This window comes from Salmo salar, chromosome 26, assembly GCF_965601325.2.
Source record: "Salmo salar chromosome 26, fSalSal1, whole genome shotgun sequence".
In the NCBI taxonomy this organism is placed as follows: Eukaryota; Metazoa; Chordata; class Actinopteri; order Salmoniformes; family Salmonidae; genus Salmo; species Salmo salar.
Genome location: NC_138316.1, coordinates 41,076,776 through 41,092,569, shown reverse-complemented (window position 1 = coordinate 41,092,569; position 15,794 = coordinate 41,076,776). Strand labels below are relative to the sequence as shown.

General features: G+C 44.6%; 1 protein-coding gene across 14 annotated transcripts in view; it reads left to right on the top strand.

Annotated features, from left to right (window-relative positions):
• The window catches only part of LOC106568778 (neogenin), a 271,322-nt gene that overhangs the window by 126,550 nt on the left and 128,978 nt on the right, over positions 1-15,794 (top strand). For all 14 annotated transcript variants that reach the window (XM_082969724.1, XM_082969719.1, XM_082969717.1 and 11 more), the window contains exons 3-4: positions 8,174-8,449; positions 12,024-12,174. In XM_082969724.1, coding sequence (XP_082825850.1) covers positions 8,174-8,449; positions 12,024-12,174 — 427 coding nt within the window. The remainder of the gene's footprint in view (positions 1-8,173; positions 8,450-12,023; positions 12,175-15,794) is intronic.

Here is a 15,794-nt window from a genome sequence, read left to right as displayed (position 1 = left end):
TGGTGGGTGACCAATACTACAAGTTATTTCTCCCTCCCTCACCCATCGACATTAACATCACTTTGTTTTACCAGTTGTAACTCGCACCATGCTGCTGTGATCTAGCTTGTGTAAAGTAGCTGGGAAGGGCTCATCAGGACACCTGACTGAACCCAATCCATTTTCTCCACACTTGACTCTCAGCTGCATGACGTATGTCATCCGTTTGGGCACCAGGCGTGTCCGTATAGCCTCTCCTCCTTGGCCATGGGCGCAGGCCAATACATTTATGGTTATTTCTTCTGCTCAGGCATCTGTTCGGGACACCCCATCTAGATGTATGGGTGAATAGATTGCCGTCATCATTTGGAGCATGTAGAAATGGATGTAAGTTGTTTTCCCCCACACATTATGTCACGGTACCTTTTAATGAGGTTAGTGTTTAATGCCTTTTCATTGTAAAACCACACGTGTTATTAAAACCACTATAATCATTTCAAATGAGAAATTCTACACTCCAGCCAATTCTCACATTATCTTCACACAACATGTGTATGCCGTTCCCATGGCAACCATCCTGTCCCTTTTCACCATCCGCAACATTTCTCTCAAAACAATTTATCTTTGTGCCATGCACCCTGCTGCGCCTCCTCCCCCGGGCCCCCAGCAGGCACTGACAGGCTACCAGTGTGCCAACCAACCAGTGTGCCAACCAACCAGTGTGCCAACCAACCAGTGTGCCAACCAACCAGTGTGCCAACCAACCAGTGTGCCAGGGCAGTAGATTGATACAACATGGTCCTCTTATGTGCCACTGTCAGCCATTGTCTAGACCGGATTGATAAAGTTGGATTTATCTTTAACAACTGTCATTCAGCCTATTGTGGAAATTCTAAGCAATGTTGCCCATCAAGGTAGCTCTGTGTGGTAAATTAGCCGTCATGCTAACTGTTTCTACGTTAAGTCTCGCACTGACCCAGCAAGCCTGATTTATGTCTAAATTAATTTTCCTGATCCCTTTGGTGTGAACACTTCTCTGAAGACTGAGAGGCTTTGTAAACACGATGTGACTCTCTGCTTAGAAGCTCCTATTCTGAGACTCAAGGCAGCTGGGCCTCTGGCCCAACACGCACACCCTAACACAGCCCTCCTAAATGTTTATGAACTCGACGTAGCTCCAACATCTGGGCAGCACCTGAAGCGGTTTAACGGCTCACTTAGTCTCTTGTCCCAGGGAGATATTTCTAACAGCAGCTATGTGAAGACGCCATTGGTTTCTGGCCACCTGCACACAAGCCAGGTTGTTCCTGTCAACTCCTCAGGTGAGAAGCGTTCTCAACTTGACGGCACGCAAACGCTATATGTTAAGTAGGGCTGTGTTTTGTGTACAGTGACCAGCCCGACCTCCTCAAATTCAATCCTAATGGTTGAATGGGTGTCATTGTCTTTCAGTCTGTTTGGTATTCAGTCAGAATGTGTGATCGTCATCTGACCTGAAATACAATGGTTGTCTTATGGTTGTCTTATGGTTGTCTTATGGTTGTCTTATGGTTGTCTGGTATTTTCTCAAGGCTGAGATTGGTCACAAGCCCAGAGTGCTTCAGCACCCTGAAGTGGTATTTCCAGTCCAATAGATAAAATAACTCCCCCACCTGAAGCTGCCTCTACTCTGCAGTGTCAGCCAGCCATCTTCTGTCTCTTACTTATGGAGTGTTCAGTCTATAAAAGGGTTGTGTGACGGCTCCCATGTTTTTAGGACTGAACTGACACCGTCAGGAAAAACAACCTGTTTGTGGTTCTATAGGTTTTCTAGGTTTTAATTGGTTGGTGCCAGCTGATGGTGCCAGCTGCTGGTGCCATCTGTATGATTGGTGTATGGCCTTTCTAATTCTTCAATATCCCCCTTTTCATAGGGTATCAGTAGAGGCCATTTTGGTTTCCTCTGTCAATTTGTGTATGTAGGCTAGCATTGTGTTAGTGTTTTGTATCTGAGCTGTCACAATCACACCTGTTGCCGCACGCTTGTAAAGGACAAATGCAGGTGGATACAATTAACCTCTCCTCTACACACGTACAATAATAGCCTTGTGTTCTTTAGTAGGGGTTCTCTGTCGATTCCTTGTCAGGCTTGATGCCAATTTCCCTGTCTAGATAACATTGGTGTAATGTCGCTAGATTGGCATCACAAGACGTGGTGTTGCATCTTCAAGAAAGATATGACGCTTTCGAAATCCCTTCCACTTTTTTTTAACAAGATAAATCTGTCGTGAAGATACTGCCAGGCTGTTCATCGCATAATGTTCTCATTGTGACAGTTTGTCAGGTGTTTGTGTAGTATGACCAAGTACCTCAGCGGCTACTTTGTTAGATTCCTCCTCCAACTCATTCATTAATTCAGTGTTTTCAGTCGTCATAAGACGCTGTCCAGAACAGCCCCTCTCAGAGAGGATGTTGGATATTTTCCCTCTTGCTGGCTGCACTGAAAACTGGTTATGGAGGAGCGGTAGATTTCCTTTAGATATACAGTGCCTTCGGAAGTATTCAGACCCCAGAACCTTTTCCACATTTTGTTACCTTACAGCCTTATTCTAAAATGTATGAAATTGTTTATTTCCCCTCATCAATCTACACACAATACCCCATAATGACAAAGCAAAAAACTGATATCACATTTACATAAGTATTCAGACCCATTTAAGAATGATGGAGGCCACTATGTTCTTGGTCCTTCAATGCTGCAGAAATGTTTTGGTACCCTTCCCCAGATCTGTGCCTCGACACAATCCTGTCTCGGAGCTCTACGGACAATTCCTTTGACCTCATGGTTTGGATTTTGCTCTGACATGCACTGTCAACTGTGGGACCTTATATAGACAGGTGTTTGCCTTTACAAATCATGTCGAATCAATTACGTTTATCACAGATGGACTACAATCAAGTTGTAGAAACATTCAAAGGATGATCAATGGAAACAGGATGCACCTGAGTTCAACTTCGAGTCTCAGAGCAAAGGGTCTGAATACCTATGTAAATAAGCTATTTCTGTTTTTATTAAAAAAAAAAAATAATCAAACATTTCTAACCTATTTTCACTTTGTCATTATGGGGTATTGTGATTTCATTATGGGGTATGGTGTGTACATTGCCAAGGATAAGTATTTATTTAATCCATTTTAGAATAGGGCTGTAACGTAACAAAATGTGGAAATTGTCAAGGGGTCTAAATACTTTCCTAAGGCACTATAGGTGGTATATTTCCCTCACTGCCTTTTTTCACTTATCTAACAGAATTGGATAGGTGAACGAGTTTCTACTATGTCTTCAGCCATTCAATGACGTCAGACCTGTAATTAATTTGTGATTGGAAGGATGCATTTGTTTACAAACCAAGCTGGTGTATACAACATCTCTTCCTCATGCTGATGATAGCCAGGCAAGCACGTATCTGTCTTAATCTCCCTACTGTATAAAGTATTCATCGTCCTGTGTTGGAGTCATGCAATATGCACAGCCTCTTAAGGCTCTGAACTCACCAGTGAACTGGGTCACGTCAGACCCACCCGGTTAGTGCTATTCAGAATCCTTCGGACGTCACTACCTGAAACCTTAACGGTTAAGGTTAGGGATAGGTAAGGGTTAACCATTTTAAATGTCAACGTCAATAGGGTGACATCAGTGTGACGTCCCAAGGATTCTGGCTAGCATGGCCCACGCTCGGCTCTCGTCTCCTTAACTCCTCATTTAATAGAGAAAAACACTGGAACAAAATGGCCACCTTTGATTCGGAGGGAGACGGCTGTGTTTGGATTTACGTAACAAGGCAATGAATGTTTGACAGCCAAAGCGGTGGGAAATGTAAGCGATTGTCTTGCGGAACGGTGGCTGGTTATTTATACTGCCCGGGAAGATGATTCCTCCCCCTTTTCCTGGTAATGTGAGCCCTGACCTCCCACAGAGCGCCATTGGTGTTTACTACCAACCCAGAGGTTCTGAGGTACAGTACTGCCTCCTTCCCATCGACAGATTTATTTTCTCATACCATTGCTTAACAGCTTCTGTAAATTCTTCCCCAGCCGAGTCTCTCCGACACTTTGTAAACAGCCACAAAATGGATGAAAACATGAGTCTATCAGCTGCTTGTGATTGTGTGAATCAGTGTTTTAAAAACGGCCTACCTGCCTCCTCCTCGGGCCTTTAAAGAACTCACCGTTGAGAGACTGGCTGAGTCATTGTAACAGAGGAATGATTATGAACCTGATTGAAAATTCTCAGAGACGTCCTAAAACCTTGAATAAGTGAATTAATGACCTCTTATACTGCAATATGGCCTCAAGGGAGCATGGCTGGGATTGGCTACGGACCATAGAATTAAAGAAACAATAGGCTATGGATGCGATTTTAAATACAAAAGCAAAAATGTACACGTGACACGACACACACCATAGCCCACACATGGCATATTATCCGCATTATCAGCATTTTGTGAATGATGCTGCGTCTTCAATATCACTCAGTCTGGCACAGAGAAACGTCTGATCGATCACGTCTTCACACTGTTCTAAGTCTTCATATTGGGTAGGGTGTTGACAATATCCCCCGCAGTGACCAGGGTCAGCCTATCAAATCACTGCTTGATGCTCTGAACCGGCGGACTCTCCTGCTCTGTATGCCCCGGTGGAATTGATCAAGCGTCCGGCCAATAAGAATGTGATTGTTCTGTTGGTGTGTTCAGCCAGTGTGTGTGAGTGTACCTGAGAGAAGGGGAATGCTATGGGGTGGTAGCACCAGTACGTTTGTCACAACTCACTTAAGCGAGGCTACATTAGGGGTCTTGATTTCAATGGCACGTTTCCTGTAAAAAATGGTTTATTTTATTTATTATTTTAAGGTGAATTATAAAGGATCTGACTCTCACAAAATGTTCATCTGTGTTCCAGTGCCTCGGGGCATTTCTCTCCCTGCCCCGTCCACAACACTGTTACAAACACTGGCCAGCTATTGCTCTTGGATGATTGGCATTGACAGGACCGGACAGGGAGAAGGATATAACACCAGTTAGAAAACCAGTCCTGCGCTGCTGAAACTCAATAGCTGTGTATGAGGTACAAACTTACAAACGGTGGACAATTCCAAAACCTTTTTTTTCCTTTTTTTCTCCCCCCTCAATTCGGGAAAGAAAGTTGATCTTAACGGGCCTGGAAAAACAGGCATGACTAACTCTCCAGGAATGTCTCCTGGTCAAAAGTAGAACGCCAGCTATTTTCTGCCGTAAAGAGACTAATTCTGTTGAATTTCGTTGGAAAGATCCCTAAAGCTTTCTGTCTGTCTGTGTGTGTATGTGTGCTTCTAAAATGCCTAATTCTGTTGAATCGAGTATACGAAATCCCTAAAGCCTTCTGCGTATTCCGTTAAGCTCTCTTTACTGATTCTAGACCTGCTTTTAATTAAAATGGTAGGAGCCACATTGTGTGACGCTCAGAGGTGGGGAGATCCTCAGTCTTTTCACGGGTATCGTCCTTAAAGCAGACACCGTGCTCTTTCACTCATCTCCAGAATGATCATTACTTTTACTACCAACAAATGCAGGTAATGTAGGTTTTTAGATCAGTGAATGACACAAGATTAAGCTGATTTCTGAGTCATCTTCCCCGGTAGTTTGACTTGAGCTCCAAAAATGACATTTAAGTATGTTGTTTGCAGTCTGAGTGGAATAGGTTATTTTAATTGCAGCTCCGTACACCACAGATAGTCCTACAGACTGACGATAACAGGGAAGCTGCCCTGCATTTACGCTGCATATCAAACACTTAAAACACTCTATTGCTCTGAGTTAATATGGGCCTCTCTCATCACTCAGTGTTAATAAGAGTAAAGATCGTCGGCACAGCGGCGCGTCGTGATAGATACCGCCTGGCAGGCTGGGAAATGAGGAGCCACCCTGTCGATTAAATGGGAGAATTGTGATTAATTTAGTGTTGGCTTTATAATCTCCTATCTATAACACACACACACACACACACACACACACACACACACACACACACACACACACACACACACACTACCACAAATTGATGAACTCACCTCAGGTCCACTGTAGATCTGAAGAGGCAACAGGAAAGGGAGGCCATCACTGTAGCTTCAGGGCCTAAATACAAAGCGAAGAGCATGGAGAAGGTGCTCAGGGCACTGGTCAGCCAGTCAGTCATCCAGCCAGCCAGTCATCCAGCCAGTCATCCAGCCAGCCAGCCAGCCAGCCAGGCTGGTAGAGAAAGTACACTCCCACCTGTGTGTGAGGTTGGGTATTGTGATAGTGTCTCCTTTCGTTTCCATTAAATGGACAATATAGTACAGGTTCTGTTCTTTCCCTCCCTCTGTTGACGTTCAGCCGTAACTAACCCCAGTTTCCTCCCTATTTTCCAACATAGCTATTTAATGATGTCCCTGGGGTCCTCAGGCAGCTGTGAGGCCTGGGGCGGCCATGTATATGCCAGGCTATATGCATCCCACATCTGGAGGCAGATCACCTTTCGGGCATTGTTTTCAAGGTTGTCTTTGACGTTTCATCGCTGCATAGAATGTCCTGTACCTAACACAGTGCTGCATTTCCAGATCAGAATCTACCCGAGGACGGATTCTCTGTCACTGCAACCACATCAACTCAGAGGCCTTTGAGGTTTTATGTGGACTTTTTCCTGTGAGAGTGAATGTGTAGTGGAGAAATCTGCAGTGTTTGACTTTGTCTGTCTTATAGAGTATTACAGAGAGCATAGAAAGCAGGCTGTTTTGTGTATGTATGACGACACCACTATGGAGGTGTGTGTTTGTGTTGCTGCTTCATCTCACACACCAACAGTTAAAGTGATGTGGTGCTGAGTGGAGACGGGGTCTCAGCGGTGGCTGGGGGTCTCAGCTCTCAGCCTTATCTGAAGTGGGATATATTCCAGAGCTGTCACTCCCTCACCTCCCTCACACCAACCCCCTGAGGGGAGCCCAAAGCCTGTAGACACACACACACACACACACACACACACACACACACACACACACACACACACACACACACACACACACACAGCTTCAACACTTCTTCCTGTCTGCGGACACACAGCTTCAACCGAGCCAGAACAAACAACAACCACTGACTCCCGCATCGCCAGGGAAACAGCCCGGCCAACCAAAACATTCACACAGGCCACCATCACATTAACAGGCCTCACATTGAATTCTTCCCCCATTTTGTGTGAGTGTGTGAGTGTGTGAGTGTGTGAGTGTGTGAGTGTGTGAGTGTGAGAGTGTGTGTGTGAGTGTGAGAGTGTGTGTGTGAGTGTGAGAGTGTGTGTGTGAGTGTGAGAGTGTGTGTGTGAGTGTGTGAGTGTGTGTGTGAGTGTGTGAGTGTGTGAGTGTGTGAGTGTGTGAGTGTGTGAGTGTGTGAGTGTGTGAGTGTGTGAGTGTGTGAGTGTGTGTGTGAGTGTGTGTGTGTGAAGTGGCCAAAGTTTTTTAAAAGACCAGATCGTCTAACTTCTATATTATAGTATACTTGCACCGTGTTTCCAAAATGAAATGTTGTCGCCGTGTCGTTTGTCGACATACGCTGCTCGGCATAGACCGAGGTTTCAGATCAATGGCTTTAAACGCAGGAAATAATTATTTCACAGATGAAAGTAGGGAGAGGAACACAAACAGCCTGTGGATTCAGCTTTTTAATTAGTGTTGTGAAATCTTTTCTCACTACAGCAAATGAGCCTCCCTGGGTTCTGGAGCGTTCTGTCAGGGATGATACACGCAGTACTTTACAGCAGCGTGGATCACAGCCAGGAGTAGTTCAGGCTGGGGTTATTACCTCTTACAGATGGATTAGGAATGGATCGGATTTGGAAAAATTGATTTCTGTCCCACTGTTAGGTAATAATTGCAAATCACAAGGTCCGATTTGAGATCAGGCCGACTCGTAAACAGATGCGTAGGCATATTTCCTGACGGAACACATGAAACTGGTTGTACAGCTGTGTAGCTGTAGGCAGTAGCATACTGGCAGAACTCAAGCCTCTTTTGATCTGTCTTCTCTCTCGCTCTCCTCCTCTTTTTGCTCTCCTCTCAACTCAAACATGCTTATGTGTCATCAAAGCAACAGCAGAACAGAAATGAAAAACATGAACTTTTAACACCAACCCTCCTCCCTCTTCCTCCCCAGGTATGCCCCGGTTCTCCAGCCAGCCGACAGCAGCCAGCATACGCCTGGGAGACAGCCAGGTTCTGGCGTGCGACGTCAACCCAGACCTGGTGCCTTTAGCCCGGTGGGAGCGTGAGCGTGAGCCCCTGGAGCTGAGCTCTAGGCTGGTGCAGCTACCCAACGGAGCCCTGGTGGTGAGCAACGCTTCAGAGGCTGACGCTGGGCTCTACCGCTGCATGGTGGAGAACGCTGGGCCCGCCAAGACCAGTGAAGAGGCCCAGCTCACAATACTGCCAGGTAATACTATAGATACTATATAGCTCTACATACTGCCAGGTAATACTATAGATACAATATAACAAGGACCGATCTAGATGTCTGTAGTGCGTGCAATAACCTTTCTTCAGCATCTCTGCCTTGGCAGAGGAAAGAAAAGGTACGGTAGCTGTATAATTAAGCAATAAGGCCTGAGGGGATGTGGTATGTGGCCAATATACCACAGCTGAGGGCTGTTCTTATGCAAGACGCAAGTGGAGTGCCTGGATACAGCCATTAGCCATGGTATATTGGCCATATACCACAAACCCCCAAGGTGCCTTATTGCTATTATAAACTGGTTACCAAAGTCAAGTAAAAAATTATTTTGTCATACCCATGGTATATGATCTGATATACCACGGCTTTCAGCCAATCAGCATTCAGAGTTTGAACCACCCAGTTTAGAATTAAGAACGGTATCTTACAGCATTCAATCGTTGGAATTGTAAGAGTTGTTTCCCTGTATCTTTCTCTGCTGTTGTCATTCTAATGGAATCCAGAAAGAACAAAACCCTGTCCTCAACATTTACATCAAAGGTTCAAAGCTCTGGGCAAAGACACAGAACATCCACATCAAATTAGATCTTTTTCTTGATCAAATAACATGGAAAACAAGCACTTTTTGTGCAGTATTAATTGACCATCCTTACAAACCACTCAATGTACTTTACTGTATTGCACATAGGCTGGTCATGCACACAGCTTCCCTGTAGCTCAGTTGGTAGAGCATGGTGTTTGCAACGCCAGGGTTGTGGGTTCGATTCCCACGGGGGGGCAGCAAAAAAAAAATGTATGAAATTGTATGAAATGTATGCATTCACTACTGTAAGTCGCTCTGGATAAGAGCGTCTGCTAAATGACTAAAATGTAAAATGTAAATCTAGGTTTGTACCTGTAGACTTTCTATCACCATGAAGAAAAACAATGACCACTTCAGCAATTGAGTACATTGAGACATCAGGTGGTTTGTGATGAGATGTGATGTGGCTCATCTGGTAGAGCATGGTGCTTGCAGTGCTGTGGTTGTGGGTTGGATTCCCACAGGGGACCAGTACGGAAAAGTATAAAAATGTATGCGCTCACTACTGTTAGTTGCTTTGGATAAGAGTGTCTACTAACATGGAAAGGAATGAATAGACCGTTTCAGTTTTCACATAGAAATAAGTTGCATTTGCAAAGTATTTCAAGAAACCGGAAAACGTATCAAGCAAGTATTTTTATATTCCACAAGTATTATCATATTAACTGTTATACGACTCAAGTTACAAATGCTGGTAAACACTCAAATACATTTAGTTAAAAAAAAAAGATATGTATATATCACAAAAATAGTGCAGTGGACCTTTTACTAGTCCTGTATTAATGCCCCGATTATAGACATCTTCAGCTCGGGCACAACAATCTGCATCCACTTCCCCTGTAGACTAATAGAGGCTGATACTCGGAGCAGACTCCTCCTGGTCAGACATTACTGCCAGTTGAACACACTGAGAGACTTGTACATGGTGTACCACTCCTCCACTCAAGTAATTTAACTCCAGCATGAACACATTTGAACCGGCCTCATGGAGAGAGAGAGAGGGGGAGAGAGAGAATATCCTCAGTGTACAACATCAAATAATGCATGCAGAGCAGAATTAGGCCGATGCCCGCTAATTATCAAAATCCAGAAAAGTGCCGTTAAATTCTACAACCACCTAAAAGGAAGCAATTCCCAAACCTTCCATAACAAAGCTATCACCTACAGAGAGATAAACCTAGAGAAGAGACCCCTAAGCAAGCTGGTCCTGGGGCTCTGTTAACATACCCCACAGAGCCCCAGGACAGCAACACAATTAAACCCAACCAAATCATGAGAAAATGAAAAGGTAATTACTTGACACATTGGAAAGAATTAACAAAAACAGAGCAAACTAGAATGCTATTTGGCCCTAAACAGAGAGTAAACGGTGGCAAAATACCTGACTACTGTGACTGACCCAAACTTAAGTAAAGCTTTTACTATGTATAGACTCAGTGAGCAAAGCCTTGCTATTGAGAAAGTCCGCTGTAGGCAGACCTGGCACTCGAGAAGAAACTGAGCTGCACTTCCTAACCTCCTGCCCAATGTATGACCATATTAGAGAGACATATTTCCCTCAGATTACAGATTCACAAAGAATTCGAAAACAAACCCGATTTTGATAAACTCCCTTATCTACTGGGTGAAATACCACAGTGTGCAATCACAGCAGCAAGATTTGTGACCTGTTGACACCAGATTTTATTTTTTACAAATTTTTTTACCTTTATTTAACTGGGCAAGTCAGTTAAGAACAAATTCTTATTTACAATGACTGCCTACCCCGGACGACGCAGGGCCAATTGTGTGCCGCCCTATGGTACTCCCAATCACGGCCGGATGTGATGCAGCCTGGATTCAAACCAGGTACTGCAGTGACTCCTCTTGCACTGGGATGCAAAAGTCTTGCACCACTCGGGAGCCAAAAAGGTCAACCAGTGAAGAACAAACACCGTTGTAAATACAACCCATATTTATGCTTACTTATTTTTCGTTTTGTACTTTAACCATTTGTACATCGCTACAACACTGTATATATGCATAATATGACATTTGTATGTCTTTATTCTTTTGGAACTTCTGTGAGTGTAATGTTTACTGTTCATTTTTTCATTGTTTATTCCACTTTTGTACATTTTATCTACTCCACTTGCTTTGGCAATGTTAAAATGTGTTTCCCATGCCAATAAAGCCCCTTGAATTGAACTGAATTGAGAGAGAGACGCACATACGGAGAGAGAGCCCCCAGTGGGCTTATCAGAGAGGGAACTGTAACTCAATCTCCACTCAAAGGGGGCTGAATTCCATTGTGTCACAGCTTCAACCCCCAAAACTTTTATTTAGTGGAGTTGCTAAGGGCTGGGGTCTGTCAGGCAGCGCAGAGAAGATATTAGAGGTGGTAAATCACACTTCAACGAGTCCCAGCTGGTGTGTTTTTCTATGTCTCCCATACTGGCAGAGGCTGAGTGTGTATTCAAAACACACTACCACAAGCACACATACACACAATATGTTTTGCATCATAAAAGCAACAAGGCGTTTCAGGAGTTCTTTGGTGGTACCATACATGGACTGAAACAGTTGACTGAGAGAACAATTGGGGGGGGGGGGGTTTGAGTTAATTTTGAGTTAATTTTTGATGAGGATTTTTGAAGTTAATGCAATTGTTTTCAATTCAATTCTTTGAAGGGAATTTCAACTAATTTCTTGAATTGACTGAAATTGACCCCCCCCAAGCCTGAAAAGGTCTTAAAATAATTAAGAGGTTATTAATTAAGAGGTTAATCACACCTTCAGAGTCACTGTCTTTTCGCCATCTCAAGGGGTTAGCTTTGGGCAAAGCAGTTCAGCCAGTTGGGTAACCTCCTGAGTGGTCACCAGAGGTCTTGTTCATTTTACTGATCCAGATCAGATCTCAGGATGGGACTCTTTTGAAGTGAGGAATGATGACACACGTTAACCAGAGGTCGACCCTGCTCTTTGTTTGGACAGAAACCGGAGAGGAGAGAGAACTGGAGTTCCTGGTAGAGCCACTTCCTGTGACCAAAGTGGTGGGGGCCAGTTTGCTGCTGCCGTGTGTGGTGACGGGATACCCAGCGCCCTATGTCCGATGGATGGTGGGAGACAAGCTTGTCGAGGAGAGGTGAGTTGGACCCGAAGCCCTATTTTTAGAGAGAATTTTAAATGTGTATTCCTTGCAAACCCATTTCTTTCAACTCAACAGTATAAATCAAACGGCTGTAAACCACCTCAAATGGCTGTCTAACTGGAAATACCCTTTTCATCTCATTGCCATAAGTTACTTTGTTTATAGCCATCCATATTAGCACAGAAATCAAGTTGTCTGTTCATTTGTAGTGTTTGAATCATTTTGATGATTGAATCAGTCATTAAACATGTCCATAAGGTAGTGTGACTGTTCCTCTAGCCCTCAGACGTTCCTAGTCACACTCTTATAGCAGTGCCAGCTTCCTTTGTGCCTTGTGCCCAAAGTGCAAACACTTAAAGAGCTGGCGCCTGTTCCCCGAGGTGTTAACGCCACTGGGGCTGAGTGTCTGAGCGCGCCACCGACGGGGCCAACAACACAGCCACTTCAGCAGGGAGACAACAAGGTCGGAGGCAGCCAGCCGTGTCGGGGAGTTGACAAATTAAAACCCCGGGAGAGTCACACTCTTAGCCCTCCCCTGGGAGAGCTGTGGCTCAAGCCAAACCCCTGGGAGAGCTGTGGATCAAGCCAAACCCCTGGGAGAGCTGTGGATCAAGCCAAACCCCTGGGAGAGCTGTGGATCAAGCCAAACCCCTGGGAGAGCTGTGGATCAAGCCAAACCCCTGGGAGAGCTGTGGATCAAGCCAAACCCCTGGGAGAGCTGTGGATCAAGCCAAACCCCTGGGAGAGCTGTGGATCAAGCCAAACCCCTGGGAGAGCTGTGGATCAAGCCAAACCCCTGGGAGAGCTGTGTGGACAGAATAGCTAACAGAGTGGCTACACGGGCTATCTGAGTTGACCCTTGTATTCATTTTCATTTTTGCACAGTCTCTATACACACTCAAAGGACTCTACACACTCACGCACACTGACACACACAGGGTTGAGATCTGGCCAATTCCAAAGTTCCTGCCTTGGTTTGTGTGGGGTTTACCTGGTTACCACACAGCCGTGTTTTCAGTTTGTCCCTTCCGGTAATAAGTATGTAAGTTCAGGGGACAGGCTAAGAAACAGAGACGAGAGATGAGGGCTCATTATTTTGGTTAAGAACGTTGTCTGGCACATTTAACACATCTCTTCTGAAGTTCAGCTTGACAAGGACATTGTCTCCTTCTAACAAGAGAACATCTTCAATGTAGTGTCAGACACTTTCATATCAGCCTCTGTCTCAGTCCCGGTAGAGTTGACTATCTCACTATCTTGGTATATTGGTCTTGGAGGCAGTGTGTCATTTTTGAAAACCACAGCTGAGTGTGGCAGACTGATAATAGGAGAGTAAATAAGTTAAATATTCATTACAATATATGTTCTTCATTGCCCACATTCCAAACATCCCTGTGGTCCTCTGGGTTGGGGGGGTGCTTACATTGTTAATTAGAGCGTGTGCTGAACAAATGGGAGGTCCTCCCTTCTTACCCAGGCCACTTTACCCAGGAACACGCACAGCCGTGTGCTGAATACATTAAGTTAGGCCATTCTAACATTGTAACACAGGATTGACAATTAAGCAACCGCTGGCAGAGTGGAGATCTGTTTCTCCTTCAGCGCGTCCCTTCCCTCCCAGACAGACTTCAGAGGAAGAGAAGCGCTGTCACTTTGTAATAATTGGAACGGAGGGAGGAAAAGAGGAGGGAATCCGTACGGAGCCTCATAATTGGTCGACTGTATGGAACCGTATCGCAATCAGAGCTGTTGAAGTAGACTGTGAATCCCGTATCTCCCACGACCGACAGGAAGTTTATGGAGATGTGTAGAGATGGCGATGACTCGGTAAGAGGACAAAGTTGATTTATGTTCAAGCTCCAGCGCTGACACTCAAAAGGTGGTTGACGTCTGGCTGCGGGAGCATCTCTGGCCTGGTAAAAAACCCTGTTTATAGGATGAGTCAGAGAGAATATGTTTTAAGATGGAGAGTTGGAGGGAGAGGGGTCTACAGTTTCTCTACAGGGTCGCCTCTACAGGGTCTCCTCTGGCTAGTCTGTTTCTTAGAGGTCTGGAGATTCATTCTACTCAACAGTGGCTTTTTAACACATTGGTTGTAGTGGTTAGTGTGACTGAGGTTCAGAAGCCCGACTCTCGTTATACGTTTCTCAGGACAGACGTCGTAGTTCCGTATTCTATCTGCATAGCCAACTCTTCTGTCATTCCTTCATTGTCATGCCATCGAACAATCAAACAATTGTCTGCAGCAGGAATGGGCAACCCCCTTTCAAAGGCTTTTTAATTTTATACTCAAGTTGCAATTTTTAAATGTGGTTGTGCATCAGCAGTTTTTCTCTTATGTCGGTCACTGATAGTCACTCCTTTAGCTCATGTCAGCTGACATGTTTTTGATAGCTGGCTGCTAGAATAATTGACCTATCTAAACTTAGTAATCATGGTCAAATGAACGGCTGTGGCTCCCCCATTGATTTTGTTAGTCAGTCTCACTCGGATATCATATTCAAATTCTAAACATTTATCCATCTTAATTTCCTCCATCAGCTCTATATCACCGGGGTCTAGATTGCACAGGTTCAACCCTGATATCGCCTCCCTATGATTTAGATGTGGCTCAGATGAGGGAACATTCCTCCATTCCACTTGGCAGTGTTCAAAACTACACGGTTTCTGGCAGGGGGTATGAGATACAATATCCTCAATTCATGGATTTGCATTAATTCCCTTTAGACCCGGAGGTCTGTCTACTGGGTAACTATACTAACTCCAATCTTAGGCAAAGCCAAACTATAAAGCTAACAGAAATATTGCTTGCGATTGCCAAGAAATGTATTGCCTTGAAATGGAAATCGGATTCCCTCCTGCCAGTTGCAATGTGGCTATCGGAAGTTAATAGTTGTATCCCACTGGAGAAAATCACTTACTGCTTGAGGAATGTTAGACATTTTACAGAATTTGGCAACCTTTTATTGACTATATGGAGAATCTCACATCATATTGATTGCATCTCTATATAATCCTTGCGTAATGTTTCACACTTAATGAATAATATGTAGCTTACGGCAGGTCCAATGATCCAATGTATATCTTTTCATTTTTGTTTTAGTTGAAAAATGCAAAAAAATTAAAATAATGAATCTGAACATTTCTCTCCACCTTATGGCAAAATGGGTAGAATTGCATTAAATTAGTTAAAGAATTGCAAAATCTTCTCTTCGCCCCATGGCAAAATGTGTAGAATTGCAAAAAACTACTCTTAAACAATATATATGTTTTTATCTCCGCTGTCAAGAGGGGGATAGCCAAAATGTTTTGCTCGCAATTTTAGGGTGGAGGGGTGCACATGTGACCCAGACCACTGCGGCCCCTCAGATGTTTTGTGACACCCCCCCCCCCCCCCCCCCCAAATCATAGTTGCCCATCCCTGGTCTACAGTCTACAGCAGGGCTGCCCAGCCCTCTTCCTGGAGATCTACCGTCCTGTGGGTTTTCAGTCCAGCCCTCTTCCTGGAGATCTACCGTCCTGTGGGTTTTCAGTCCAGCCCTCTTCCTGGAGATCTTCCGTCCTGTGGGTTTTCAGTCCAACCCTCTTCCTGGAGATCTTCCGTCCTGTGGGTT